Below are 27711 nucleotides of genomic sequence, written 5' to 3' on the forward strand. Positions count from 1 at the left end.
TTGTGTTTGTGGTATGCTTTATAAACTCCTGTTTTGCAATATTATTAAGTTGAGTAACGGTATGTATTTTGCTGTTTTGTGAGCACACCGGTAATGTCGTTTGTTGTTTGTTGAGCTTACAGTAGACACAATGTGGTGTTGGTGCATTGCAGCAGCTCTTTTGTGGACCGTCATAGGTAAGAGACTGCTTTAAATGAGCTACATCATGTTTCCTATTAGCTAGTTGTTAATACAGGCAGCTAGCAGGTAGCTTTGTTTGCTAAATAACGCTAACCTGATGATTGATACGCACTATATATCCTGCAGCTCTGGTAAACATAGGGTATGTTCTGTCAAATTATTGCTGTGACAGCGAGGCTACTTCTGTGTGTCTATGATGTGTCCTTCCTCTTAAGCATAATACATTCATAAATGCTTTTTCTGAGCTCACGAAAAGTTTACCTTAGAGATACAGGGTTCTCACTGGGGAGCAACACAGCAAACATATGAGGTCATACAGTAAAATACATTGCTGTAGATGGATCTACCCAGAATTATATGAAGTAGTTAAAATGAGGTCAGCTTCAAACATCTACTGCAGTAAAATGAATTAAAGAAAAAAAAAAATAGACTTGTAAAACACAGACTGAGACCTTTGCGCCACACCACACTACATCACTTTCCATACTTAAAGTGCAAAAACTTTTAATTAAGGTTGTGAATACAAAACTATAACTCATACCATTTTGCTCAATGAAGTATTAGTAGTTTTACTGAATTAAAGGATCTGATTTTATTCTGAACTGCTCAAGGAGCACAGTCTAACTTAAATTAAGAATATTTGCATATTTTGTTGTCAATGAGGTTTTGACAACAATCCACATCAGACAAACTGATTCAAAATAGTTTATTTTATAATTTCTTGTATAGAGTACAGAAGGGGATGCAAGTATTTAACAATTTAAAGTTGCTGTTTTTTGTTTGTTTTGGAGTTTGTTTTTACTTTCTATCATAAGGACACATTTTACACATTTCTCTGTTATGTGTTTAAGTGCTTTTAACACTCACTAACTGCTCTAATTTTATTTTTGTGTAAAGGTACAGAGGGAAGAGCTGTCCATTCACTTCCAAACTTTGGAACAAGCTACCATGTCAAAGGTAAGTAAGCGGTGCAACCCTGAAGAATTACCTGATAGTTGATCTTGGACGTTAGCCTTGTTACAGTACTTTCATATTTCCATTTCAGGGGTGATCTCTCTGCCCTATGCAGAGATTAAGGAGCCGTTTGAGGCCTGGTTTGACCTTGCAGCAAAGTCCAGCCGAATAGACTATTACGGTGGTGAGTAATGCACCGACCTGTGGCTGTTCTTCCTCCTTTAAACCTGACTGTAGTTTTCTACATGGTTGGTTTAATGTTGTGAAACTGAGAGCCTCTTGTGTCAGACCAATGTGACCAGACCATGATCAGACATAATGTCCAGTCAACCAGTACAAACACAAAAAACAGAAATGAAACACAACGAGTAAGCACTGGTGGGGAACTTTATTCAGTAGACTCATATTTCGTTGTCATGTGACAGCAAATATTGTATTTTAAATCATTTTTAACTAAGGAACGCTTATCTCCATTTCTAACAGGCCAAGTGTCGACGTACCAGTTGGCGACTGAGGAGCAGTGGGGCACCTCCTATAAAATTAGCCCTGAGACGACTGAAACAGAGCTGAATGTGAAGAAGTGTTTCCAGGTCAATGGTACAAAGGATGACCCAGTCAAACCGCAGGCAGCAGTGCCTGATGTGCAGGGCTTCCAGGTGTGTCTCAACATTTATCTCCTATGTCTCTGTCCTCAGTTATTTTAAAGAACAGAGAAACGGCTCCTCTGTTCCAGGGTGTTTTATCAGCAGCAATGTGTACTTCAAATGGAGACACAACTTGATTAAACAGACTATAATTATTTGTTGATATGGATTTTCAATGCCAAATACTTGGAAAGCAAGGTAGTCAATATGCTCAGCCTGTCTGAAAAGAAGTCCCCATGCGAATTTAACTAAGCAAATAGTTCAAAAAACCATCAGTTTGATAAAGAGCATAAAGATTGAAATTTGTTTGACTGGATAAAGGTCATGTGGTCTGATGAGTCCAGATTGACTCTGTTTCATAGTTAGGATCCATCAGGGTGACAAGAGAGGCAGATGAAGTGATGCTTTCATCATACCATGGTGAATGCATCAGTACTTAAGGTAGACCAACAAAATATGAGACTTGGGAAATATGAGAGGCTGTGTTGCCACTGTCATGTTTTTAATTTTGCATCTGATAAATTACAACAATTTAATAATAAATTGGACACAATTATCAAACTTAAATGGACATTTATTTCAACTATTATGTCTGCATTGTCTGTCTTTGCTTCAGTGTATTGAGCTCTAGAGTTGGTTGTGAAACTACAGTTCACTTGGTAAATAAAATATGAGGATCACCAGTGTCATCCCACAGCCGCCACACTAAGGCACATTGCAGATATCTGTTCATTTTTTGTTCACAGGACTCATGAATAATCAGCTGCCAATGCAGATTAAGGGTTTTGTAGAGACAATGAGGAATATTGTATATGCTTAAAATGCCATGTCCAGAATTAGTACCCCTTAAAAATTGCGGCAGTTTTTGAGTACAGTTGATAGTCACTCTGTAGACAGATACAAGTGAACTGTGAGTCACGGCAAAACCAAAGAGTTTAGTGAGGACCTCTGGTATCTTATTGGGCTGTAAAGCTATATCCAAGTGGTTTTAAGTGCCAGCCACCACAGTGCAAGTACACGGAATTCAACCATAAAAAAATGTCAAAGGTTTTGGCTCAGAGCCACAGAGCTCAACTGTATTTTATAGCTTTTATAAACACACCTTCTTATAAAAGGTTTTTGTCATTTGTCGAGCTTTTTTCTAAATCCAATATGCTCTCTCTCTCCTCCAGTTCCTGAGGGTGGAACAGTATGCAGGCTTCCCATGTGAAGTGTGGCAAAATGTCACCATGAAAGGCTACAAGAAGAACACATACACACTGTGGGTGACCCGTTCAGAGAGTGGTGCAGATGCTACACCTTTACACTACGAGATGATGGGATATAACACATTGTTGGGCTCCCACTATGACAAATACTTGGTGGACTACAAGGAGTTCAGCTCTCATGTGGACCCCAAAGTCTTCTTGCTGCCTGAAGGTCTGTATTTATCATTACATATGGAGGACCTACATTTTGGAAAAAAAAGCAAACAATATTTATCAATACATTTATGTATTGTTTTCAGTGTTATGAACAGTTCACCATTTCAAGTCATTCTCAGTTCAGTTCTATTTTTTTCTATCCACAGTAGCACAAGATAAAACATGATTTAAAACACTATTATTTTGTAGCTGTATGCTCTTTATGTATGACATCAACAAACAGACAAAAAACAGAATGCGGTCCAAGCAGCGATGATACTTGGGTTAAATGTGAACTTACTGGTGAAGAACATTAACAAAGGCAGAGGTGGGTCACAAAGAATTGTCCATAAAAATAAATTTAATCTGTTTTTATTTTCAAGACCCATCAATACAAGGGTGTTTTGTTGAACTGGCTCTAACTCGCATCCCACAGCCCCCCAAAAAATCTAAAATTATAGTATGTAAACTATGGCGTCTCAAAAATCACTTTTCTCTTCAGATCACAGTGTTATTTAAACCAGTTAATCTCCAACATGATAATAGCCCTCCCAAAAAAATTTCAGTAAAATCCGTCAACGTTTGACCGCCCCACCACCACCACCACCACCACCAAGTATGAAGGGCCTGTCAAAAAACACCAAAAAAGCTCATTTTAACCCAGAAAATCACATATAATGAGGTCTTAAGTGTCCACAAATTGCTTTTTCTGGTATTTTACAGCATCCCTGTAATAACAGCTTCATAGGTTATTGTATTAGGTGATTTATAAGTGAAAATAAGGTGATTTTAAGATAAAATAACTCAATTATAGGCTAAAAACTTGAAATAGAAACAAGTTCAGAACAGTATGGTGGGAGGAAGCCAGAGTACCCAGAGAGAACCCATGCAGACACAGGGAGAACATGCAAACTCCACCCAGAAAGGTCGCACCCCCGTCAACTGGTGTTGGAATTGAACCCAGGACTTTCTATCTATGAGGCATGAGCGCTAACCACTGCACCACCGTGTCGCCTGAGACAATAACCCTCATTTCTCTGTACTGCAGTTGTCTTGCCATGGCTGCTTTGGTTTCTATTGGTACTTCTGTATCAAAGAGACTTGGTACCACAGGAGACTCAGTCAGGTACCACATGTGACGCAGTATGGATGTCTTTACTTTAGGCACTTTAGTATCCATTAAGCATGGTAATGCATTTAAAAACAGCATTTTTTGATGTTTGTTGATGGGCCCTTCAACTTTGCTGTGTGTGTGTGTGTGTGTGTGTGTGTGTGTGTGTGTGTGTGTGTGGGGGGGGGGGGGGGGGGGGGGGTCTGAATAGCAATCTGAAGAGAAAAGTGATTTTTGAGACGCCCTAATGTAAACGTTGGATAATTATCTGTTGAACCCACAAAGTATATTTATAAAAGCAACTTTCACAAATTTGTATTTTTCTCAAATTATATGATGGAGTTACAGTATAAATCTGTACTTTCTCAACAATGTAATTTGCAACATTGTTGATAATGCAAATTTAAGACAAACAAAACTGTCCATGATCTAAGGGGAAAAAAAGCAGTTGCAAAGGTTTCAGTGTATATTATTTATCAAAAAAACAATGTTCATTTTAAATGGAATGAAGCACTATTGTCAACATATTCGCAATGAATATATTAAAACAAACTAATGGGATGCATTGGGTCCACAGTAAAAACAAAAAACAAAAAAAACCATACTTATAATTGTCCCTGTTTTTATTCCCCAATAAAATGCCACATAATTAAATTCATTTAGATGACTTTATGTATTTATAAAAAAAACAATTCAGAAATCATGTAATTTATATCCTTAATATGCTACTTATATTCTTAATATGTGGATGTCATTGAATTCATTCTTGTGTTACTATTTATGATCAGTCAGCTCCTCTATAGTTTTATGTATCGAGACCTTTTTAAAAGAATTTAACAGGTTGATTTCTTTTTAATATTAGGAATGACTTGTGGTGGATTTCCTGGTCCAGGAGTGGAGCATCACATACTGGCCAACCCAATGAAAGAGCTCATCCACACCACAGCAGTAGGACATTCACAGCAAATCTTTAACCATTTCAAGGAGAAACATCAGCGTCGGTACGGTGACGAAAAGGAGCATGAGGAGAGGGAACAAGCGTTTCTTCATAATCTCCGGTGAGAAGAACAGTCGTAACGTTTGACCAGTGGCTTTTAACTGTAACTAAGATCCGGTGTGTTTAAGGACCTCTTTTTGATGATCTCTCTTTAAGGTACGTCCACTCCAAAAACAGAGCAGGGCTGTCCTTTTCTCTTTCTCTGAACTCGCTGTCCGATCTCACAGCACCAGAGCTGACCGTTATGAGGGGAAGGAAACGAGGCAAGACTCCAAACCGAGGGCTCCCCTTTCCCTCATATGATGGAGTTCAAGTACCAGAGTCATTAGACTGGAGGCTTTATGGTGCGTATATACAGGCTTTGAAATTTTCATGAGCATCTTTCTGAGAACTTTCCACTCACTATAAGTGTCACAAAGTCATAAAGAGGCTGAGGGTGGGTGAATGATGTGAGACCGGAGCTGCTCGGGGACAGACAGAACTGTAGAAGTGGGTATTTGTATTGCTTTACCACCAAAACAATCCCACCTAAAATGGTTTTTCAGTTGATTATACAATGCACTTAGAATATTTTCACTTTACCTTGCCTTCATAAAGCTCACTTTAATGAGGAACTAATAATAAGTATACAGATTTCCCCTGCCATGGCAAACACAAATAATACAAATATAATACAACACTGTAATCTAATCCCAATGTCCATGGAATAAATGCTCATAAATGTACAATATTGTGTATAGGTCCTTTACAGGTTATTGGTTTTGTAGGGTTGTAATGACCATGAATTTTTAATTTGTAGTTCTCTTTTATTAAGACATAACAAGGTAATTCAGGAAAAATGCTCAGTAGATAAACAGTAAATGAATCAGAACTAAGTGGCTTCTACACGTAAAACACAGTATTTAATGTTTCCTCACTTTTGGGGGATTTAGTACAGCTTAAACCCTCAAGTTGACTTTCTGGAAAATTTCTTAAACAATTTGGGAGTATATTAAACCAAGCTTTATGTAACCCAGAGTTTTTCTTTACACTGTCTTTTATAATTTTCTCTGTCCATATGATCCCATATAGCTTCTATAATATACTGATTTTTTTCTGCATTATATTTAAGCAGATTTGTAATGCTATTTCAGTGTTATAACTGGTCATTGTACATTGACTGGTCACTTGCTCAAAAAATCTAATGGTGGCGTTAGACCTCTACATTGTACTGTACACACCAAGAACAGGAGGGAATATGAAGACAGGCAATGTGGAAAAAATGCATAAAAACACTGAACTGATGCCTTGAAGTGCTCTCCAAAAATACTAGAATCACCTTACAATAACAGTAATTAAATGCAGCCTTGTTCAGCCAACCTGCTCATGTTTATATTTTAGGTTTGGAAGATTTCAGTTAACATTTGTCGACTGTTCCTGGTAAAAAATGCATGTGGTTTGACAGACTCTCACTGAAAGACAAATGGGCTGCTTTTAATACAGGTGTTTATCTTTTTATACACTAATTTCATGAATGAATGATTTATTTATTTTTAAAATGGGACAGTTCGTATTAATGAACATTTACACGTAAATATGAGAAATTATAACCATACGGCTAATTTCCATCTCAAGTCCTATTGGCAGGTAAAAAAACAAACAAACAAAAACAACTTACAGATAACATAATACCATAACTGACCCGGGACATACAAAAATAAAGACAAGCAACAGCACATAGTGCACACAAACAGACAAAAACAGGGGGACCAAGGCAGCCATCAAGCAAAAATTGATTAAGGTTTGCACATGATTTTATTATAAACACCCTGTTATCATGATGTACAATAAATGCTTAAATTAAATTTGGAACAGGGAGTGACATGAAGAACCATTTTCATCTATAACAATACATCATTACCACTTTTTTTTTTTGTTTTTTTTTTTTTGTTTTTTAATTAACATAAACATTTCAGTATCTTGAAACAATTCTAGTTGCAAATTTCTTCACATTGTACCAGCACTGGAGTCACACAAATCAGATTTCATGCTGCTCAATCAGAGTTCCAAAATATGTTTTAGTGTTTAGCATGTCTTCCAACCCCAAATCAACCTGAACATTTTGGTTAAAGCATTGACTCTTCCTACAGGTGCTGTGACTCCAGTGAAGGACCAGGCCATCTGTGGGTCCTGCTGGAGCTTTGCCACCACTGGAACAATAGAGGGCGCTCTCTTCCTAAAGGTGACTTGAATGGCTTCATTTCCACTGAATGGCACAATTCCACTGTGTTCAACTGGCACTGCTGTTTTCTTATTTGCTTTGAAGCCCTAGATGTTCAGCAAGGTGCCTCATCTGTTCAGATTTTTAATTACCATTCCATTAATATTTAATATTAATTTAGTATTGCGTCTTTCTAAATATTATAGAAAATAGACACAGAGCCAGAACAAATGACACAGCAACAATTGGATGCAAATAAAATGAAAAAAAAAGTGTTGGATACTTAGTGGTAATGTGTAAATGGCATAAAAGAGGTACAATTTAAGGAGATGGAATATGACCAAAAAAAAAAAAAAAGGACATTTTGATAATCCATAGTAACCATAGTTAGAGGTACTCTAAATTTCTGTGAGACTGTTGACGATTTAACACAACAGTCGTACAATTGACTCTCTCTTTCAGTGCTCCCTCACAAGCTTCCCCCCAGTTTCATGCATGCGCCCTCCAATTGCACGTCATTGCAGCCGTCGTCACATAAGTACAAATGCCCCCTTTACTCATTGACGTGATAGGGTTGCGTGGGTTGGCCTGAACCACTTTTTTTCCCCCCATTTCCAGATCTGGGTCTGTTTACAAATACTGGATTTTTTTCCCTCTGGAGCAGCTACTGTATTGCTGAACTGAATTACTGTAGCCCCACCCCCAAGGAGCACACATGTTCTTTAATTCAAAAATGACGGGGGAGAATGGAAATGATTTTTATTAATAATTATTTTTCCTGCAAATGCTTGACAGATGACCAAAAATTATTGTGTCTCTTATATGATTTAGAGCTCAGTGACACTGTTGACAACCGAGCAAGTACATGATGTCATTTGTTTATCATAATCCATAAAAACAGCAAAATGACTTTTCACCAAAGGTTGTGCCGTAAATATGAGAAAACACTGAGTTTGACAAAAGCGTGTCAGATTAGAATGTACTCTCATAAGGTGTAAGTCTTTGCTTCCGTTAAGCTGAAGAAAATCACTGTGAATGAAGTGAGTCGTAGCAGGTCCTTAAGTCTATTCACTGTGTAACTTGGACACACATTAGATGGACTTGACAGTTCTTACAAATAAATAACGCCAAGTGAATGTCAGCTTTGGCCCGGCTCCATCCAAAGCTCAAAGGAATTCCTTTTCCAGTGTTGCCAAGCAACTTGATCCAAACATTGAGCTGGCGTATTATAGGATTGCTTTGGCACCCTACTGAAGCGACCAGCTTCTTCCTGCCTCTCACACATTCTCTTCATTTTGTCACATTTTTGTTGGTCGGCTAAATAAAAGCTTAACAAAGGATGTCACAGACGACAGTGTTGTTAATACAGTGAAAAAGGGGTGTGAAACTTTATGTGGGTGAGGATGCTGTTTGTTATGTGCTTGATTTGGATGGGTATATATGTATTGTTGAAGACTCAGCAGTTCCTCTTTGTGCATTTTTATTAGAAGGTAATGAAGTAGCAGTAGGAGGAGACCTATGAAATGCTGCATCTCTGTCCCCACAGACAGACTCCTAATCAGAGCTGGTCCCCTGGGGGCCTGTGAATTTACATCTTACATCCAGGCTTAAAATATACATTATAACCTTCACTCTTTTAATCTTCAAACTATCTAGCTCTCTTGCCATCTGTTTTTTTAGTTGTTTTTGTTATCTGCATGATCTGTTGTTTATTTTGGAAACTCTTTGACACACAAAGCTGGTAAAAGCATGGTGTTGTGTTACACTCACATGGATTAACAATCGTGTCTCACTGTTATTTCAGACGGGCCTCCTGCAGGTTCTGTCTCAGCAGATGCTGGTGGACTGCTCTTGGGGATTTGGGAATAACGGCTGCGATGGAGGTGAGGAGTGGAGAGCATATGAGTGGGTCATGAAACACGGAGGTATCGGCACAACAGAAACATATGGATCCTACATGGGAATGGTGAGAACATGCATCGTCTCATGTTGTTGAAGCGTAATAACTTGTGAAGTTAGCGCTCCATTAAAGCACATGACCAAATATCACTTCTTTCTTTGTATTTAAGAGATGATTTCAAAGAATAATACAGTTTAGACCCTCTGCACTGTTTTTCTAGTTCTGTAAAAAGAAAAAGCAATGCTCAGTGGTAATTTTCTTCAGACTACAATTCTCTCTGAACTTCCTCTGAAACATGATATAAACTTTCCTAACTGTAAAAACGTAGTTTCCTACCAGTATGTTTTGCCTCTGAAAATGTAAAATTGTCACATCCTCTGATTTGAAAAGTACTTGGCTTCAAGAACTGAATCTCTTCTAAGGTGGTGTTTTCCCCCTTTTTTATACAAGAAATAAACACGAGTTGTATTTTGAAATGTTTTATAGTATACACTTGGTTCACTTAGTTTTGTTTTCATGCTGCAGTTTTGTTCACCAATACATCCTGACACCATCATCTACATGTGGGCATTGGTGTTAATTTTCGTATTTAACTTTTTTTGTTGTTGTTATTGTAATAATATTCATATTTACTGTCCTCCATTTGGTCAAAGGGCCTCAATCATCCAAAGGAACCATGGTTCATGTTCACTTCAGTTTGCACCCACACCACCTCTCCTCTGGATATAATGAAAATGGGCCGTTTGGTCTGCACTGTGGTCTGGGGGAGGTTTCACATCTCCAAATTTTGAGTCAAACAACGAAGCACAAAAGTCTAGATCAAACAAGGACCGTATTAAAGTCCCTTTAGTCTGAGTTCCATTTGGTTTTTGATTTTATTTTACTTTTTCGGAGTGTGTTTTTTAATTTTTTTTTGGTATACTTGTGTGGGTCTTAAAAGCAAAGCCTTAATTTTATAGAAGCTGGAAAATGATTTTTACACAGGAAATCGTATATATGTGTTACCTTGCCCTACATGTTTTCCTTTTATCATACAGCAAAAGAAACATAACCTGGTCAACTTTATCTCCCATTGTGTATCCTTCCCTGAACAGAATGGATTTTGCCATATGAATGAGAGTCAGCTCACTGCTCGCATCAAGAGCTACACCAACGTCACTTCAGGAGATGCAGAGGCTCTGAAGGTGGCGCTGTTTAAAAATGGACCAGTGGCTGTCAGTATTGACGCGTCACATCCATCATTTGTTTTCTACAGTCACGGTGTCTACTATGAACCTGCCTGTGGTACGTTTACAGACGTGTGCAACCATGTTTACTAGAGCAACTGCCACCCTTTCTTTAACACAGACTGGTTGTCATTTTTTTTCCCCAGGTAACACCACTGATGCTTTAGATCATGCTGTGCTTGCAGTGGGGTATGGCAGCCTTAAAGGGGAGCCGTATTGGTTGATAAAGAACTCCTGGTCCACCTACTGGGGAAACGACGGCTACATCCTCATGTCAATGAAAGATAACAACTGCGGTGTCACCACTGATGCTACATTTGTAACTCTAGCATAGATGTACAAACATCTGTATTTTAATGGTGTCAAGTTCTGTTAATGCCACTGTGTGAGTGCCTGCGCATGAATGTCTGATTTTCTTATCACTTTTAGCTGCCTGAAAACACTTCGTGTTAATTTTGCTGGTGAGTTTGTTGTGTTTGAGGTGATAATGATGCACACAAACTTTCAGACATGGATTTTAACAAGTTTTATTGCTGGTCGCACACAGGCACAGTGCCTTCACATAAGTTGTCTAAAGTACATTGGTCTTCACATTTTCATTTGTTCTTGTACTTTTATCATGTGATGCATTCAAATGCACTGGGCTGGAATCAATGCAATAAAGGCTGTAATGTTTTACATTTGCTGGCTTCATTTCAAGTTGACCTATTTTAACCTCATGCTTCGGACAGCAGTAGTGCATGCTCTCTGAGTACATGCAACTTTTACTCTTTACACATAAACATACTGGCCTCAAACTGTTTTTTTTCAGTCGAACTATCAATTTTTAAAGTACCCCCCCAAACTAGGACATCAAATGACCTATAGGTCTGATTCATGCTTTTAGTTTTGCTCTTAATGTATCACTTATTCAAGTATACATAAAGCCCTTGGACATTGTAAAAAGTATACTGGACATTTATAGATATGAATAAAATCTAAATAAAAACAGGCTGCAAATGCTAAGAAATATCTATATACCGATACAATTGCATCCCATGTTTCCCATACAAAACAAGTTTACTAAAATACGTTCAAACTAAACGCTACATGAGGCTTACTGAAGGTACCTATGACATGCAATCCTTAAAAAGGCTGATTATGAAAACCTAAAATAGAAAACAAGGCAGTTTCTTATTGAATACAGCATTAACATACAATAATCTTCCACAAATAATCAACATGGTACATTTTTATACAAAAATACTATTATGCACTTTAGTTAAATGCACACAAGTAAGAAATCCTTCAGTCTTGAAAAATATACAGTCCGAAAAAATAGCTGATCCGCAGTCTACATTCTGGTTTAACCTGATTCTTCAATTTAGCACAAATGAATGTTTTGAGACTGTGGGTTTAACTCAAGATCGTTAAAGATGACTATTCCTGACTTGAAGAGGTTTTTACCTGCATTTGGCAGAACATACAGTAAAGCTATTGACTCGCCTTGGCAGCAGAAGTGAATGCCTGCTTTGTGCAGATGTGTGTAAATGCATTAGTTTAATCTTTTTGCATAGAGATCATGATGAGATCTGTAACATGTTACTGCATAGAGGATGATATGTTTCTAGTGCTGTTTCTGCTGTACAACCCATGGCTTTGTAAAGTGTGAATAATGGAACGTGTGTATTAATATACTGTCAGATCTGTCCTGTGAGGTGCAAACTCCTGCTCTTCTGTGCGGTTTCCTGAGTGGCCAACATCCTCAGACATTTCAGCTTTTTCCTTGACAGGAGGTGACCTGCAAAAAAAAGAGAGTTTTACATTGGAAAAACAAGGTCAGGAGGGGTACAGCAGCGAAAGTTACCCAGAATATACACTGAAAGCATGCGGTATGAAATTAAACCAAAGAAGCAAGAAACTTAAAGCCTTGATTTTAAGATTATTTAGGTGATATTTGGAAAAACATTCCATAGCAGTGTTTATTTATAAGGATTTTATGTTGAATCACTGAAAATATGATAGAAGTAAACCTTTATTTAGTCTACTGTGATGGCAGTAGAGTGTTACAGTATATAACCACATAAGGACAAATGATAGTCCTTCTGCTTATTGAATAAAACTTTTTTTTTTCTTGAGAACCCTACTGTTGTTGTGGTTAAGTTACACTGTCAAAGGATTTTGTTGTGACATTTCTGTATTTAATTACAATATGCAGTCTATTCATGTAAGTTAGTTACGTTAGATTATGCTGGCAGTTCTTGTCTGGTTATGTAGTGTGCCAGCCAGCCAGCTTATTCTGTCACCTAGCATTAATACATGTTTATACTTGCAAAGCTGGCATCAAGGTTTTCATACCTAACATACCTTTGTTTTTTTACTCAAGCAGCTGAAATTACTTGATGGCATTTAGCATAACAGTGTTTGAGGCTGTGATGTTTTCAGTAAGTTAACATTAGCTTGGTCTACATACAAAGATGGTTCAGTGTAGGTTGTCAGAGACATTAATCTGTTTACTTCTGACTTAATTGTGGTCAGACAGGTTGAAAACTTCATGTGGATAGATGAAAGTAGATTAAGGAGCTATAAATAAAATAACAACACACTAATATCATGTTCCGTACTGGTAACTAACATTATTATATCATAATAATATATTATGATATAATACATATATATCATAATTATTTAATTATTTTTCTGCTTGTTTTTACCTCCTCCAGATGAGCTTTATGTTGTGAGACACAGATGGACATCAAATAAATTGAATTTTCTCTTGATCTGTGTGTTTAAGAGATGGAATTTTAATGTCAAAAATTAGAAGACATCTGGTTTGTGAAGAATGGGTCCAGTTTGGAGCAAAAGAAAACCACTTCCACTTCTCTTATGGAATGAATGAGAGAGAATCTGCTTCTCCTAAAAGGACAGGAAAGTGGCAAAACCATGTGACACTGAAACAGGAAATCACAGTCCAGTGAAGCTTCTTGTTCTTAAGTAACTTTGGTTATGGCTCTTGCTCTTCCCCACATCCACCCTTGTATCTAAATATGGGCATGAATGGTTCCACAAACCAAGATGGCAATGTTTTGGTGACGAGAGGTTTTGGCCATTTTTATGCAGATATTATGGTGTTGATGTGGTAGTAATATACAGTGTATTCACGGTTAGATAGAAGAAATAGTTTCGCTTTTTTGACCAAGTTTTAGTTCCTAATCGAACTTTCATAAACAACAGAAACTCCACTCTGATATAAGCTGAGATCACTTTGTTCTGTAATACCTCATGTCCCAGTTTTCCACATCCTCCACTGTGTCAGGAAGAGGTCTGTCAGCAGTTTCGGGTAGTGCCAGGGCGAGGACAGCACCAAGCAATGGGGAGGTGCCGAAGATGATGAGGGGCGTAATAGGGCTGTGGTTATGAAGCATGTTGATAATGGGTGCTAAAACCCCTCCCATCCTTGCAAACATACAGGATACACCTATGCCTGTTTGCCTGCAGGAACACAAGGAAGAAATTAGACTTGCTCCTAGAGTGACAAAAAAGATGAGCGGACATGTGATACAAAAAACACATCTTACCGTAGTACAGTAGGGAATATCTCAGCTGTGTACACATAGATCACAGCAAAGGAAGCCGTTATACCAAACTTTCCTGCCATGGCAAGACCAGTCAGTACGCTGGGATGATCTAGACATAAAAAAAGGGAATTATCACAAAACACATATACAGTTGAGGCTGGATGCTAACATAAACCTGAGTATTTCATCACAAAGTTTCCCCCCTTTTTTCAGTTCTTCTCAGGATAATGATGGAGCATTAATTTTGTGGATCTATACTTTTATTTATTTTAACTTTTACTTTTATTATGTCATTATTTAGCCATACTATACTATATGTGAACTTAGAACACACGTTTACTCTGTATAAAGTTGATACAAGCTGTGAGAAATAATCTTAGCGTGCCAAGGCCTTCCAAGGATACAGTGGCGCCAGCTGAGCCATGGACTTATCTACAATTTACGTAAACATATACGTGTAACAACTCTGAGGAAACCATAAAAACACTGGTCACTAGATACAACTTGTATTTGGATGCTGACACACTGTCAGTATGCCTGTTTACCCTGTGTGTGCTAAATAAATCCTTCTTCTTTGAGACGACCCCATGTCTCTCGCTGTTCCTGTGAGCAAACGACAACAGTTTGGTGGAGCATGCGAAGGGGGTAAGAAGAAAAGAACAGCTTTTTCAGTTTTCTCGTGTCACTCTCTATCTGACATCTGGCTGACGGTGCATTTTTGTGCCCAGTAATGGGTCAGAGAGGGAAAAACATGAGAGGAAGAAACGAACCACCCAGAAAAAACATCTCTGGAAGAAGAACCTGAAGAAACCTGAAGAATTCTGCGTTTGACAAGCCCCCACAGTGTCTCTAAGTGAGATACATGTAAGAGTGTAAGAGCGGAAGCAGAAATCTGTTTAATCGAATTCTGCATATTGACTATTCTAAATTGTTGCTGTTTGAGGTTTGCCAAAACTTACGTGCATATTTGCATACAGAATGTGGAAGTACAGGGTGGGGAAGCAAAATTTACAATATTTTGAGGCAGGGATTGAAAAACAGTGTATGACCAGTTAGTTTATTGAAAGTCATGAGAATTTATTTGCCACAAGAAAATTGACATAATAGAAAATGTTTTTATTCTATGTGTCCTCCTTCTTTCTCAATAACTGTCTTCACACGCTTCCTGAAACTTGCGCAAGTGTTCGTTCCTCAAATATTGGGGTGACAACTTCTCCCATTCTTCTTTAATAGTATCTTCCAGACTTTCTCGTAATAGTTTTGCTCATAGTCATTCTCTTCTTTACATTATAAACAGTCTCTATGGACACTCCAACTATTTTTAAAATCTCCTTTGGTGTGACGAGTGCATTCAGCAAATCGCACACTCATTGACGTTTGCTTTCCTGATTACTCATATGGGCAAAAGTTTCTGAAAAGGTATGGATAATAGTGTTAGGTATGATTATGACATCAATATATGTTTGGTTTCAAAACAATTGACATAGTGCCTGCTGAGAAAAAACAACTAAATGTTCATTGTAAATTTTGCTTCCCCACCCTGTATATGTTATGTTGTTGATATGTTTTTCTTTCTTTTTCTTTCTTGTGTAGTAAGTAAAGAAGTAATAAGAGAATAAGAGACAGCTGAAAGACGCTGTCTGTGAAACTTTTTCTCTCACAACCCAGCAGTATAATATGATGTCTCATCAGGACCAAACTTGGGAAAATCTAGATCAGTGTAGATCTATCTGTGCAGTTTTACTGACTCTATCACTATCAAAACCCTATTAACACAGTCAACTTATGTATAGTTTTTTCTTGATGCATTTTGTATGTTAACTTTTTCTTTGTCCAGCTGTAAAAAAAAAAAAAAAAAAAAAAAAGACTGAAATTTATAAGCAAGTACTGCCTTTTGGATGAATCTTCTTTGGTCAGATTAGGCAAAAATAGAAATATGTATGAATTACGAAGGGTGAGATCATCATCCCAACCATGAAGAATAGAGCTGGAGTATCATGTTATGGAGTTGTTTGGCTCCACAGGCCTGGTGTATAAAACTGATGGCATCATGAAGATGGAGAATTATGCAGATATTTTGAAACTTTGTCTGAAGACATAAGCCATAAAGTGAAAGCTTGGATGCAAGAGGATCTTTTGGCAGTACAATAACACTTAGCTTATTAAAATAGTAACAACATGGCTGAAAGATGAACAAAGTAAATGTTTTGGAGTGACCACTATGAAGCCCTGACCTTACTCCAACAGAACATTTAAGAGTTCTGCAGGAGGAATAGGCTGATATTCTAGAAAAAAGTTGATGAAAGATTGTGGAGGGCAACCCAAAAGACAACACCAGCAATTAATTCTAAAATTTATCTAAACATTTGACACTAAAAGTTAGTTCAATTTTTTTAAAAATCTGTGAAATATTATTCTGAAGTGTTATAGAGGGGGAAGATGGAATGCATTCAGTCAAGGCGTCCAATCAAGAGTAATAGATTACAACGACTTAACTTCACATCAGGTCAATTATAACACACATGATTATAAACACACAATGGCCTTGTTACCTGCAGGGACGACAAGCATGAAGAGACAGGCCAGACCTCCAACAGCCAGGAACCCACTTTGTGAGAGTCGACGGCTACATGGGAGGACAAGCAGAACCAGAGAACGAGCCGGAATCTCCACTAACCCGAACACAAACTGGCTGAGGTAGAGGTTTGTCCCTAACCTGGACACACCCAGTGAGAGGCCATAGTACACTAGCACGTTGACAAACCTGGGACAGTAAATAGGATACAGTACATGAAGTATACAAGATGGGATTTGCTACTTCAACTGAAATGACACTAAGTTACTGTGCATCAACACATGAAGTTATGATTTACCAAATATAGAACAAGATGAAGGCCCTCTTCCTCATCTGAGGGGTCCGTACAAGATCCACTGCTGAGTGACTCTGCTTCCCATCACCTAAAATTTCACACTTTTCCACCTGAATACATATAAATACAAAAATAAGGTTTGATTTTCTATGTAATAATTTAACTGACAAATACCTAAACTTACAGAGACCCTAGAGGTCACAGGGAGGATTTTTCGGTGCATCCATTGAGTATCTCTACATAAAAGTGTTTCTGCCTGTTGTTTAGTCACAGTATGTTTTAAGTGCAAAATGTCACAGTTGAAAACAATGTCATTTGACCCTTTTCCACCACAGGAATTCAGATTTCACTTGGGACTCCTGTGGTGTCAAAAAATCAGTATTTTAATCAAAAGTATTCAATTTGTATTCAAAAGTATTTAACCTGTATTCATTTGTATGCCAGAAGTTATTCTTAGTGTAACATGTGGATTGTACCAGAGTAGCTGACTTTTTTTCCTGGGAGACCCACAAAAGAACGAACACATGAAGCCATCCAAAGAACACGTGAAATTGAGGCGAACGTGGTGTACAAGAGAAATACACGTGAGTGGAAATTTTGGACATTCTGGGAAATAATTTACATTTTCTGGGAAAAACTTTAATATTAATATATGATAAAATAATACTGGGAACTAGTACTATATGTATATTTACTGACCAATTCTGACCAACACTAAAAAACCATACCCTATCGGAGACAAGCTAAAAAAGGGGGGTTTCCGACGTGACTAGATTAATGTTCAAAATATGATAAAAAAAAATGGGTATGATTTGTAGCTAAACCCAACCTACTTCTGACAATATAAAAATGGTCTCCCAGGGCGAAAAAGTCAGTTGCTTCTGCGGATGTCAACTCTGTTTATTTTATGCATGAGTAAACACTTTATGCGGCTCCAGTTCTGTTCGATCTCCGACTTCGACTTGACTCTGTGTGCATTTACTTGACGAAGCTCCACTACATAGATGGGAGTACAGAGACATAAATTCAACATGCCAGAGTACAGTGAGGAAGAACGTCAAAGGGACCAAAGATGTCTCCCACCTGCAGCCGTAAATTTTTCACGACACTCTTCAGTGCATTCTCAGTAATATTACCTGAGTAAAAACCTTTCCCTCGACCTCAAATTTCCCCTGAAAAAAGTTCCTTGTAGAGGGTTGGAATTCTTGAGCTATGTGTTGAAGAATGCTGCTTGGTGGACAACACTTCCATTTCTACAAGCTTCACTTTGTATTTTGATCTTTTGGAAAATGGAGCAAAGAAGAGAAGCTACTAGAAGCAGACAGACAACAAGGTCCATTTGTTGAATACACTCTTTTGTGCATCTGAGTGTATTCGGCTCAGTCCTACAAGTGCATTGTAATCATCTGTCTGTCCATCTGAATACACTAAAGAGTATATTCAGCAAACACTCAAAAGAGCCTGGACCTAGTTGAACATATTTGCTGAACACACTCAAAAAAATTCAGCAGGACTCCAAATGACTGAGCCTGATTTGAATAAACTTTCTGGAACTTTGAGGTGCAGTCAAAATGCAAACCACACAGATTCCCAGGAATTATTGTACCCAGGTAAATAAATTCGTCGTAATAAAAGTTCCTGGGAATGTTGGTGGACAAGGGGCTAATATTTTGCACAAACGTTCATTTGGATGTAAGGACGAACTTATTTTGGTGGCCAAAGGTCATGGTCAAGGTTGTTGTGATCTAATGTCATTTAATTACATTTTTTGGCTATAACTTTTAGTAACTGTGAGAAGTGAACAGATTTTGAAGCAATGACAGTAGACATGTGTGATTGAACTTAGCTATTTTTGGGCTGTATCAAAATACTTGTACAGTGAGTTCCCATCTATATTACTGTGGAAAGGCAACTGTTCTGCATTTAAGAAAAAACTAGTTATGATGCACACAAAGGTACTGCAAACGAAAACAAAATGTGTTGCTAAGAAACAAACAAAATTTTACTATGGTGTAACCTAAAGTACTCAGAAGAAATGTAAAAGTTACCTCCAAAGACGTCCACACCATGACTTTCAGGGGTCTCTGTAGCACTATGATGAGTTCTAAAAGTCGTTACTAGTTTTACAAGAATTCATATTCACAAGGTCTAGTTGACCTGTTGCCCTCTGGCAGGTGCTACAGGTGCATCAAGGTGAGGACAAACAGAATGAAAAACAGTTTCTTTCTGAGAGCCATCACCCCTTTCTCACATGTAACGACCATAGCCACCAATATAATGTATAATGTGCAATATATCTATCACCGCCACTGCTGCTGCTATCTCATACATAACTACCTCATTCACACATGTAATATATATCTATCTGTAAATATTAATAACCATGTGCACTATAATTATTATGTATATATTTAATCATTCTGTGCAATACATTCTTAATTTTTTTTAGATTCTCAATTCTATCCTTTTATCTTCACATTATATATAAAGCTAACTGCACTGTCTTGTTGGACTTTATCTTGTATATATTTTTGCACCTCATATTTTATATATAGACACCTATTTGCACTGTTTGCACTGAAAAAGGAGAAGCTCTCCAGTCCCGTTGTACATTCCGTATAATGAGAATAAAGGGCATTCTGTTCTATTCTATTCTAAATAGGCTTATGGCTTGTTGGCTTTTGGACTTTTCAAGGTGTTTGTTGACATGTCAAATACACTGCTTAATTCTAACCTCATCCTTAAAATACCAACCAATCAAATTCAGTCAAATTATAGGCGGACAGACACACCTGTACAGCGGGTGGTAACACCCGTCCATTTACAAGAGCAGCCTTGCGAAGAAGTGCAATGGCTTCTTCTCTCCTGTCATTGGCCAACAACCACCTGGCGGACTGAGGAACAACCCTGGCACGAGATAGAGGAAGGAAGGGAGGAAGAAGAGCAAAGGAGGAAATGAGGTTCACAAAGAGCGCATTCACATACTTATGTCTCAGAGAAGTATGAATGCACAATGGATGTAATGTTCAGCCCTCTTGAATCCCACCATATATAAAAAATGAGCAGGAAGCCCGGGGCTGATATCGCCAGTTGCAACTGTCTCCAGTCTCGTATTAGATAAGCTATGCCCGCTAGCAGCATGTAGCCAAGGCCAAAGGCATAGTCAGTGATGATGCCAGCCAGCATGCGTCTCTTAGTGCACGTCCATTCAGTACCTAGAGGAGAGGAGAGGAGAGGAGAGGAGAGGAGAGGAGAGGAGAGGAGAGGAGAGGAGAGGATCATGGGAAACTAAGGGTTAAACTGAAGTGTTGGTGTCAAGGTTCAAGGCAGAGGAGAGTTTAGGAATGGTATGTGGTCTGGGATTTGGCAAAATGACAGAATAATAACAGCATGAGACATTTTACAGTAATATGCAAGTCTGACATCTATGTGACAAATAAGTGTGCATTAATCAATACTGTATATTTTTAGTAAAATTTCCATGCAGGTGCAGAAGAGGAGAGTTATGTTTACATCCACACTTATTCTGAATACACTTTTCACATTTCATTATGTAAAAGGCATATTATGAATCAAGCCTTTTTCTGAATTGTTTTCCAGCTAAAGTATATGGGGTTTATAGGTGCACATACTATTGAGGTTTAAGGAGCAGTTGTTGGACATGCATGCAGTGTGTTCCACATATGCATCTCATTTGAGGTTTTCATGGCAGGTTTTTCTTTCCATTTCATTGTTGGCTCCTTGCATTGTACAAAAACTAGGTAGCCAACAGTATGTAATGCTACGGTAGTGGAAAACTCCACATTCTGGGTTGGAAAGAGAAACCTCAAGTCCTGTCTTTAAGATTTAATGAGATTTAAGTGGATGTAATTGCACAAGGAGTATTAGTGGAATATTTCTTTTCAGTAGCCATGTAAACAGATTAGTAACTTAGTGTTTTTGTTGTGAGCTCACAAAACATAATATTTTATGCAAGTAAACATAGACAGTGTATTCATCTACCTTCAGCTACAGAGATTTCACAAAACCATATCTTGCCTTGTATACAACACACAGCCCTAGTGAAGAACATGTATTTGCAAAACATCCATTATTAGATACAGACAAAACCTTCTCTGAAGCATGGTAGATATAAATATGTCTATTAAGCTTTGAGAAGCTAAAATTATCCTTGCACTTACATGGTACTGTAAGAAATGTATCATCCATATTTATCTTTTTTTAAATTATTATTTCATTTCCCAACTTCATGTTTGTGTGTGAATGTGTCTGCTGTGTTCATACCAAGTACAAAAGCATTTATAATGACTCCTGATATTGTTGTGCCAACCACAAAGCGAAGGATCACATAGACGGGGAAGTTGGGCGCAAAGGCCACAGCGACTCCGAACACAGTCTGAAGAGCGATGGACAGCAGCAAGATGAATCGTCGGCCGTACCTTAAACAGACAAAAAGAGTAGACATTTGTGTATTCTACTCAGTAAATGCAAACTTTCTCTTATGCATAAGGAGTCCAGGCTATATTTAATGTGGAAAAAATGACGCATCCTGACAAAACAAAAATAATGTTATGATATGTCTAAATATGTGCACCTATGCGGACATTTACTGCTATTTTGACCCATTTTTTCATAATAGATTTCTGTGACTTGCCTGGAGGTATTATCAGTAGATCTAAGGCAACAAAAGTAGCTACTATCTTATGGCCTAAAAAGTATTTCACATTTACACTTTCAATCTAAGATGGCCAGTAATGGTGATGTAAGGTGGTTAGTTGGTGTGTGAGATGATAAGTGGAGGTGAAAAAGTAGCCAGAACTAAACTTTCCATATGTATGTCAACCAAAGGAATGTGGGTAAAATCATTAGGCATGAAATCCAGTTCCAGATGATGGACTGGAAGGAGGCCAAGGGATTTTGGAGACCCAAGTCATCAGGTATAAAGGGATAAAGACAACAAAGATTCGATGAGAACTTTGCTGCGTGTCTCCCAGTGCTATTTGAATAAAGACTGACCAACAGAAGATTAATGAATCAGTGTGTTTTGTTTATAATATCCAGAAGTCGATCCTATCAGGTGACATCTACAAAATGCTTTATACAGTTTTTTGCTCCTGTTGCAGCAAATCACTGCTGTCCAATGTTACGGTCACTCACTGTTCACATCTGCTTCCGTGGGTTAAATAATGAAGTTTCAATTATAATATCGTTGCTGTTGGGTGGACACCTTCTAAGTCCATTTATGTTGTTTTCTTTTTTTGTCATAAAATGATTCTATTGATCAGTCTTCACGTTGGCCTAACAGTTTTAGAAATATTTAACCAATAAAAAAATGTTGAAAATAGCTTGTAACTACATCTCTTAACTCCATTAATTTATTTAGAATATACATCGTTTTTCCAATATCCTGAAAAATACCTGTTTTGGACATAAGAGGTTTCCACCTCACAGTGACGATATGTTTTTTTATGTCAGCTTTTTATGCTTTTTTTTTTTCAAAACACAAAATGAGAGATGGTTGTTAAAGTTGTACTTTCTTAAATACCTGACAAACAGCAGCCACTGCATGTAACGCAATGAGGATGTAAGTTCTTCAAGTACATGAGTATCCTCTAACAGGTTCTCCCCGAGTCATCAGAATGTCTATACTCGATGATGGCAACTCTAAACATAATATAGAATTATAATTTGGTGTTCATAGGTCAGCTGAATTAGTTGATTACATTATGATTTAAGAGACAAAATATAATACCTCAATCATAAAATACTTGTTAAACCAATTAGAGCCAAAGATCTCACATACATTTACCTACAACTGAAAACAAATCAGTTTGAGGTATTTCTAATCCTGTTTGTTATATATAGGATGTTGTCATTTTTTAATGATGGATAAAGAAAAATTACATATAAGGTTTTTGTAAGGTTTCCACAAACATTTAACCTCTATTGATTATACCACTATTTGATATCAATAATATAACCTCAAAAAGACATGATATTCCTTATTGTCAGCTGTAGCTTTATATCTCCTTTTAACATTTTCTTGCATGGTATTCAGTTACAGTGCAAAAAATATATAAATGATAGCTACAATACTGAAAATCATTATTTCCCATAATTTATGCATACATGGAATATGATTTATAATAAACATCAACTGTTGGAAAATTTAGTGTAAATTCATATTATCAGAGTGTTTAAGGCTGAGGATATAGCAGTGTCTGGTGTTGCGTTGCGTTGCGTACCTGTCAGCCATGGCTCCAAACACCACAGATCCCACTAAAAGACCAAACATGTAGATGGACGACCCAAGGCTGTTCAGTCCTGCTCTGTCACAGACCAGGTCCCACTGAAACATCATGGGAACACATTTTTAATCCAGAGCATATTCAGTACCTGCATTAAAAACTGGTACTGGACCAAAGAGACCAAAGGGACTAGGAGACCAAAGGCTAGACATGTATCTCTGGGTTAATATTGATGCACAACGAAAATATAATACAAATAAAACCAGTGGTTCCTCCTTAAATCCCACAGGTGTATGGCCTTAAAGGGACATTCCTCCATTTCTATGGATCACATGTACACATCAAGGATGACCTGTCCAAACAGATGCATCTTTTCAATTTGGGTAGTTTTTATTTTAATTCTGACAAAATCTGTACTTTGGAGTTTGACAGTTAAGAATAGTGAACATGTATAATGAAAGACAGAACCAGTCTGCATTATGGGAAATGTAGGATTCCGTGTTTTTGAAGCTTGACTAAAGCTAAAGAGTATAAGTTAGGCTGCGGATCACCTTGTATCTTGCTTCAATTTAAGACCTGTATTTTCTTTTATTATCATTATGTCCATTCCATAAAGTTTTCATAACTCACAGGAGTTACTGTGAATTGTACTTCTGAAGTGAATAATAATAAATATAATTCTGAAGAGGATTGCTGTGTCACACATGCCCTTCTATGAGGTAGTGACATAACTACTATATACAGAGACTTAATATGCTCTTTTCTTTTATATGCTAAAGGACATTAAAAACACACAATCACTGATGAGTAATCAATACATAAACACAAATTCAGACCCTTTCAGGTCATGTAGTGGCTATAATAATCATCTGCTACAGGTGTGTAAGTGTAAATGTACATTTCATGGTCAGTATAGTGTATGAGTTCAACTGGTACAAAGCAGTTCACTGACTGAGTTGGTGTCACAGCAAGTGACAAGAACCTGTCACAAGGTGAACCTGGTGGATAAGGCGGTCCTGAAAAGAAGCTGTAACATGTAGCTGGCCACTGTGATATGACCCCCTGGTACTGCCAGTCTGTCTGTAACATAGATTCAGCCTTGACATAGAGGTGATGAGCTCCAGAGTGCCTTCCTACAGCTGTCTGCATATATCCAGCTGGCAGCATACCGATGCTGTTGTACACTGGTATGCACTCAAGTATGGAAGGATGACTACTGATGACTCATAAGTGCCTTCAGTGGGTTTTACAGCCACTGGTCACTGTATTTAACCCACAAACAACAACATGTCAACCTAATCCTGGCTTTGAAAGTACCTCTGGATTTTGAAGCAGCTGAGTCCTACATAAGAGACGTGTAAACATGACCCAGTAAAGCAGCTCCGCAATATATTAGACATTTTTATAGAGCTACACAAACATTTTTACTGTTTTAAAACTTATTTTTCTTTACATTAAAGTCAATGAGTATATGATCATTTTATGCATAGTTTATTTGTTGATTCGCTGTGGAATCTTTTCATAAAATTACAATCACAGCTCAATATTAAACAGTACACTTAGGCCATGAAGCAATAATGATAACTATCATGATCTCATTTTAAATTATGAACATTATCTTTATCATGATACACATTTTTCTTCTGGCTTTAGAATTTATGATGTTTATACAGTCAATTAAAACACGTATGAGATATTTCAATGTTTTGTTGCTTATTTCATGTTACGCATGTATATGCTGAAGCTGAAAATGGACTTAAGTGTTGTATTTTTTGATTTGTTGTTTTTAATGTGGAATTATGATGCTCTATTGTTTGGCATGTTCTGTCAGTGAAGATATTGTTGTCAACTTTAACTTATGTGCATGATGATAATGATGATTATTCCTGGTTATATACTCCTGTTGAGCACATTTCCACTGACCTCATTTCAACACATCAACATGAACCCATGAAGACCCAAACAGCCACTGACGACCAAAACCATCTACTGATCTAAAATGTTTAATAACTTCTGAATCCATTAATACATGTAAATAATTGGTGTAAAATGCAGTTTGTCATCTTTTCATGGTCATCAGATATGACCCATTTGGACATTCAGAGGCTCCGTAGTGAACATGGAAACACTGTCATCTTCTACAACATTGATTCACCAAAAAAACCCAATGACAGTGGATGGAGACACTTGTTTTATGTTCAGTTAATGATAAAAGTCACCTATTCTTCAGTTTTCTCTGTTTCTAATATTACAACCCTCAATTTTAATCTGAGCTTTTATCAACATCTACATGATCAGTAAATTAAATATAGGAAAATACCAGATTTTTACTGAAAAAACACAAAATACAGCAGATAGTATTCTAATGAATGGGGATAAATCACTGAAAAATGTTAAATATAGAGAAAAAAATACTTAAGAGCTGCCACAAAAACAGCACTGGGTCTTTATGGGTTAATGTTCCTATCCCTTCTATACCTCCGTGACCGTGGTGCTGTGGAAGGTCTCGTGGCTGTAGACCCATCCGTGGCCACATGGCACGCGCTCAGTCCGGTTGTCCTGCATCCCATCATCCATCAGGAAACACGAGGAGTCGGAGAGGCTGAAGTTCAGATGGGGTCCACCGGGGACAGAAGACCTGTTCCCGGCTGCTGGGCTCTGCAGGTTCTCCCTGCAGAGATGCGGTGGAGTGGCTCCGGTGAAGATGCTCACCATCATGTGGAAGGCGAGCAGGATCTGGGGTAAACAAATCCATATGTAGAGGATTTTCTGATATTTGCCGAATCCACCGATGGCAGAGAGGATCTGGTCGAAATTCATCTTGGAAACTCTTGGATGTGTTTATGGATCAGACAGAGAACATGGAGATAACACAGCAGACAATAGATAAGAGTGGGAGCTGTGAAGCCTGAGTGTTGTATTGTTCTGGAGGTAAACAAGTGCATCTATCCCCATGCGCTCCTGTGCTCAGTTCAAGTGCGCACTGTTAATAATCTGCAGTCCTAAAATGATCTGAAAACCACTTATCTCCTACTGAGCGATGGCATCTCCACACAGGTCAATGCTCTACTAAAAAGCCTCAAAAATCACTTTGCATGATGAAGTCCCAGCATTAATAAGCTGAAGAAACCAAAGAAGCTCAATGTGGGTGCATGGGAAACTTAACGCATATCTATCCTCCAAACAAGTGGTATCGAGTGTTCCAAAAAAAGTGGAATAAAAAACATCCGGTGCATGTCCACAGCCTCTTTACACGTCTTACCTTTGCGAAATCTTGGAGTGATCACCTATTAACGGCAGCTGGGTTGGTTACTTAAGGGTAGGGCCGAGGCATCATTACAAAATCTCACGGAAGATGCTCCAGTTCATATGGATCAACCCACTAACGCGCCGACGTTTCCTCTCTTTTAAAAGCTCCTTATACTGGTTTTATCACAGAAGCATTAGAAGCACGTGTCAGTCACCACCACACGGTTTAATTCACTGCTCCTTTTTTTTTTTTTTTTTTTTTTTTTTTGCAGCGCATATTATGTATAGAACGTAAACACAACCATAAATATTGCACTGCTCACCAAGGGACTCTGCTGCCATCTGCTGTTCACATACTGTCATGTCTGTTTATGAGCTCACAAGCCAAGAAAAAAAAAAAGAAAGAAAATGACCAAAACAGACATTCAGTAAAATTTTACGGTGGCCCAGAGGTGCAACAGCCCAAAAAATTAGCCACTATAAGAAAAAAACTAGAATAGCCCAAAAAATTATCCACTGTAAGGAAAAAAAAAGAGAACAGGCCAAAAAATGATCCACTATAAGGAAAAAAAAGAGAACAGCCCGAAAAAGTATCCACTATAAGAAAAAAAGAGAACTGCCCAAAAAAGTATTCACTGTAAGAAAAAAAAGAGAACAGTACAAAAAATTATCCACTATAAGAAAAAAAGAGAACAGCCCAAAAAATTATCTATATACGAAAAAAAAGAGAACAGCCCAAAAAATTAGCCACTATAAGAAAAAAAGAGAACAGCCCAAAAAATTAGCCACTATAAGGAAAAAAAGAGAACAGCCCCAAAATTAGCCTCTATAAGAAAAAAAAGAGAACAGCCCAAAAAATTTGCCACTACAAGAAAAAAAGATAATAGCCCCAAAATTAGCCACTATAAGAAAAAAAAGAGAACAGGCCAAAAAATTATCCAGTATAAGAAAAAAAAAAAAAAAAAAGAGACAACAGCCCAAAAAATTATCCACAATAAGAAAAAAAGAGAACAGCCCAAAAAAAATTATCCACTAGCCCAAAAAATTATCCACTATAAGAAAAAATAGAACAGCCCAAAAAATTATTCACTATAAGAAAAAAACTAGAACAGCCCAAAAAATTATCCATATAAGAAAAACAGAGAACAACCCCAAAAAAATTATCCACTATA

At 37.6% G+C, this 27711-nt stretch overlaps 2 protein-coding genes across 2 annotated transcripts; one reads left to right on the forward strand and one right to left on the reverse strand.

The window, feature by feature from the left end:
- Positions 1-11293, forward strand: LOC115427951 (digestive cysteine proteinase 1). The gene is made up of 11 exons (XM_030146703.1): positions 1-176; positions 1078-1137; positions 1226-1318; positions 1618-1790; positions 2951-3197; positions 5155-5350; positions 5446-5633; positions 7419-7510; positions 9294-9455; positions 10484-10673; positions 10762-11293. Exons 1-11 carry the CDS (start codon positions 131-133, stop codon positions 10947-10949), a joined length of 1635 nt encoding a protein of 544 aa, XP_030002563.1. The 5' UTR covers positions 1-130; the 3' UTR covers positions 10950-11293.
- LOC115427950 (solute carrier family 22 member 6-B) lies at positions 11127-26690 on the reverse strand. Its single transcript, XM_030146702.1, has 10 exons — positions 25769-26690; positions 23288-23391; positions 21327-21481; positions 20089-20257; positions 19835-19949; positions 17046-17152; positions 16725-16936; positions 14173-14281; positions 13874-14086; positions 11127-12395 (listed from the first exon to the last, which is right to left on the reverse strand). Exons 1-10 carry the CDS (start codon positions 26108-26110, stop codon positions 12284-12286), a joined length of 1638 nt encoding a protein of 545 aa, XP_030002562.1. The 5' UTR covers positions 26111-26690; the 3' UTR covers positions 11127-12283.
- Between the last annotated feature and the right edge of the window lie 1021 nt (positions 26691-27711).

Source organism: Sphaeramia orbicularis, chromosome 11 (assembly GCF_902148855.1).
Source record: "Sphaeramia orbicularis chromosome 11, fSphaOr1.1, whole genome shotgun sequence".
Lineage (NCBI taxonomy): Eukaryota > Metazoa > Chordata > Actinopteri > Kurtiformes > Apogonidae > Sphaeramia > Sphaeramia orbicularis.

Excerpts from the sequence above, each read along its gene's own strand:
- LOC115427951 (XM_030146703.1), top strand. The coding sequence starts at position 131 with ATGTGGTGTTGGTGCATTGCAGCAGCTCTTTTGTGGACCGTCATAG. Across the intron at positions 9,456-10,483 it reads ATGGATCCTACATGGGAATG|AATGGATTTTGCCATATGAA; the intron begins GTGAGAACATGC and ends TTCCCTGAACAG. Across the intron at positions 10,674-10,761 it reads CTACTATGAACCTGCCTGTG|GTAACACCACTGATGCTTTA; the intron begins GTACGTTTACAG and ends TTTTTTCCCCAG.
- LOC115427950 (XM_030146702.1), bottom strand. The coding sequence starts at position 26,110 with ATGAATTTCGACCAGATCCTCTCTGCCATCGGTGGATTCGGCAAATAT. Across the intron at positions 19,950-20,088 it reads CTGCTCATTTTTTATATATG|GGTTGTTCCTCAGTCCGCCA; the intron begins GTGGGATTCAAG and ends ATCTCGTGCCAG. Across the intron at positions 17,153-19,834 it reads TGTTACCACCCGCTGTACAG|GTGGAAAAGTGTGAAATTTT; the intron begins GTGTGTCTGTCC and ends ATATGTATTCAG.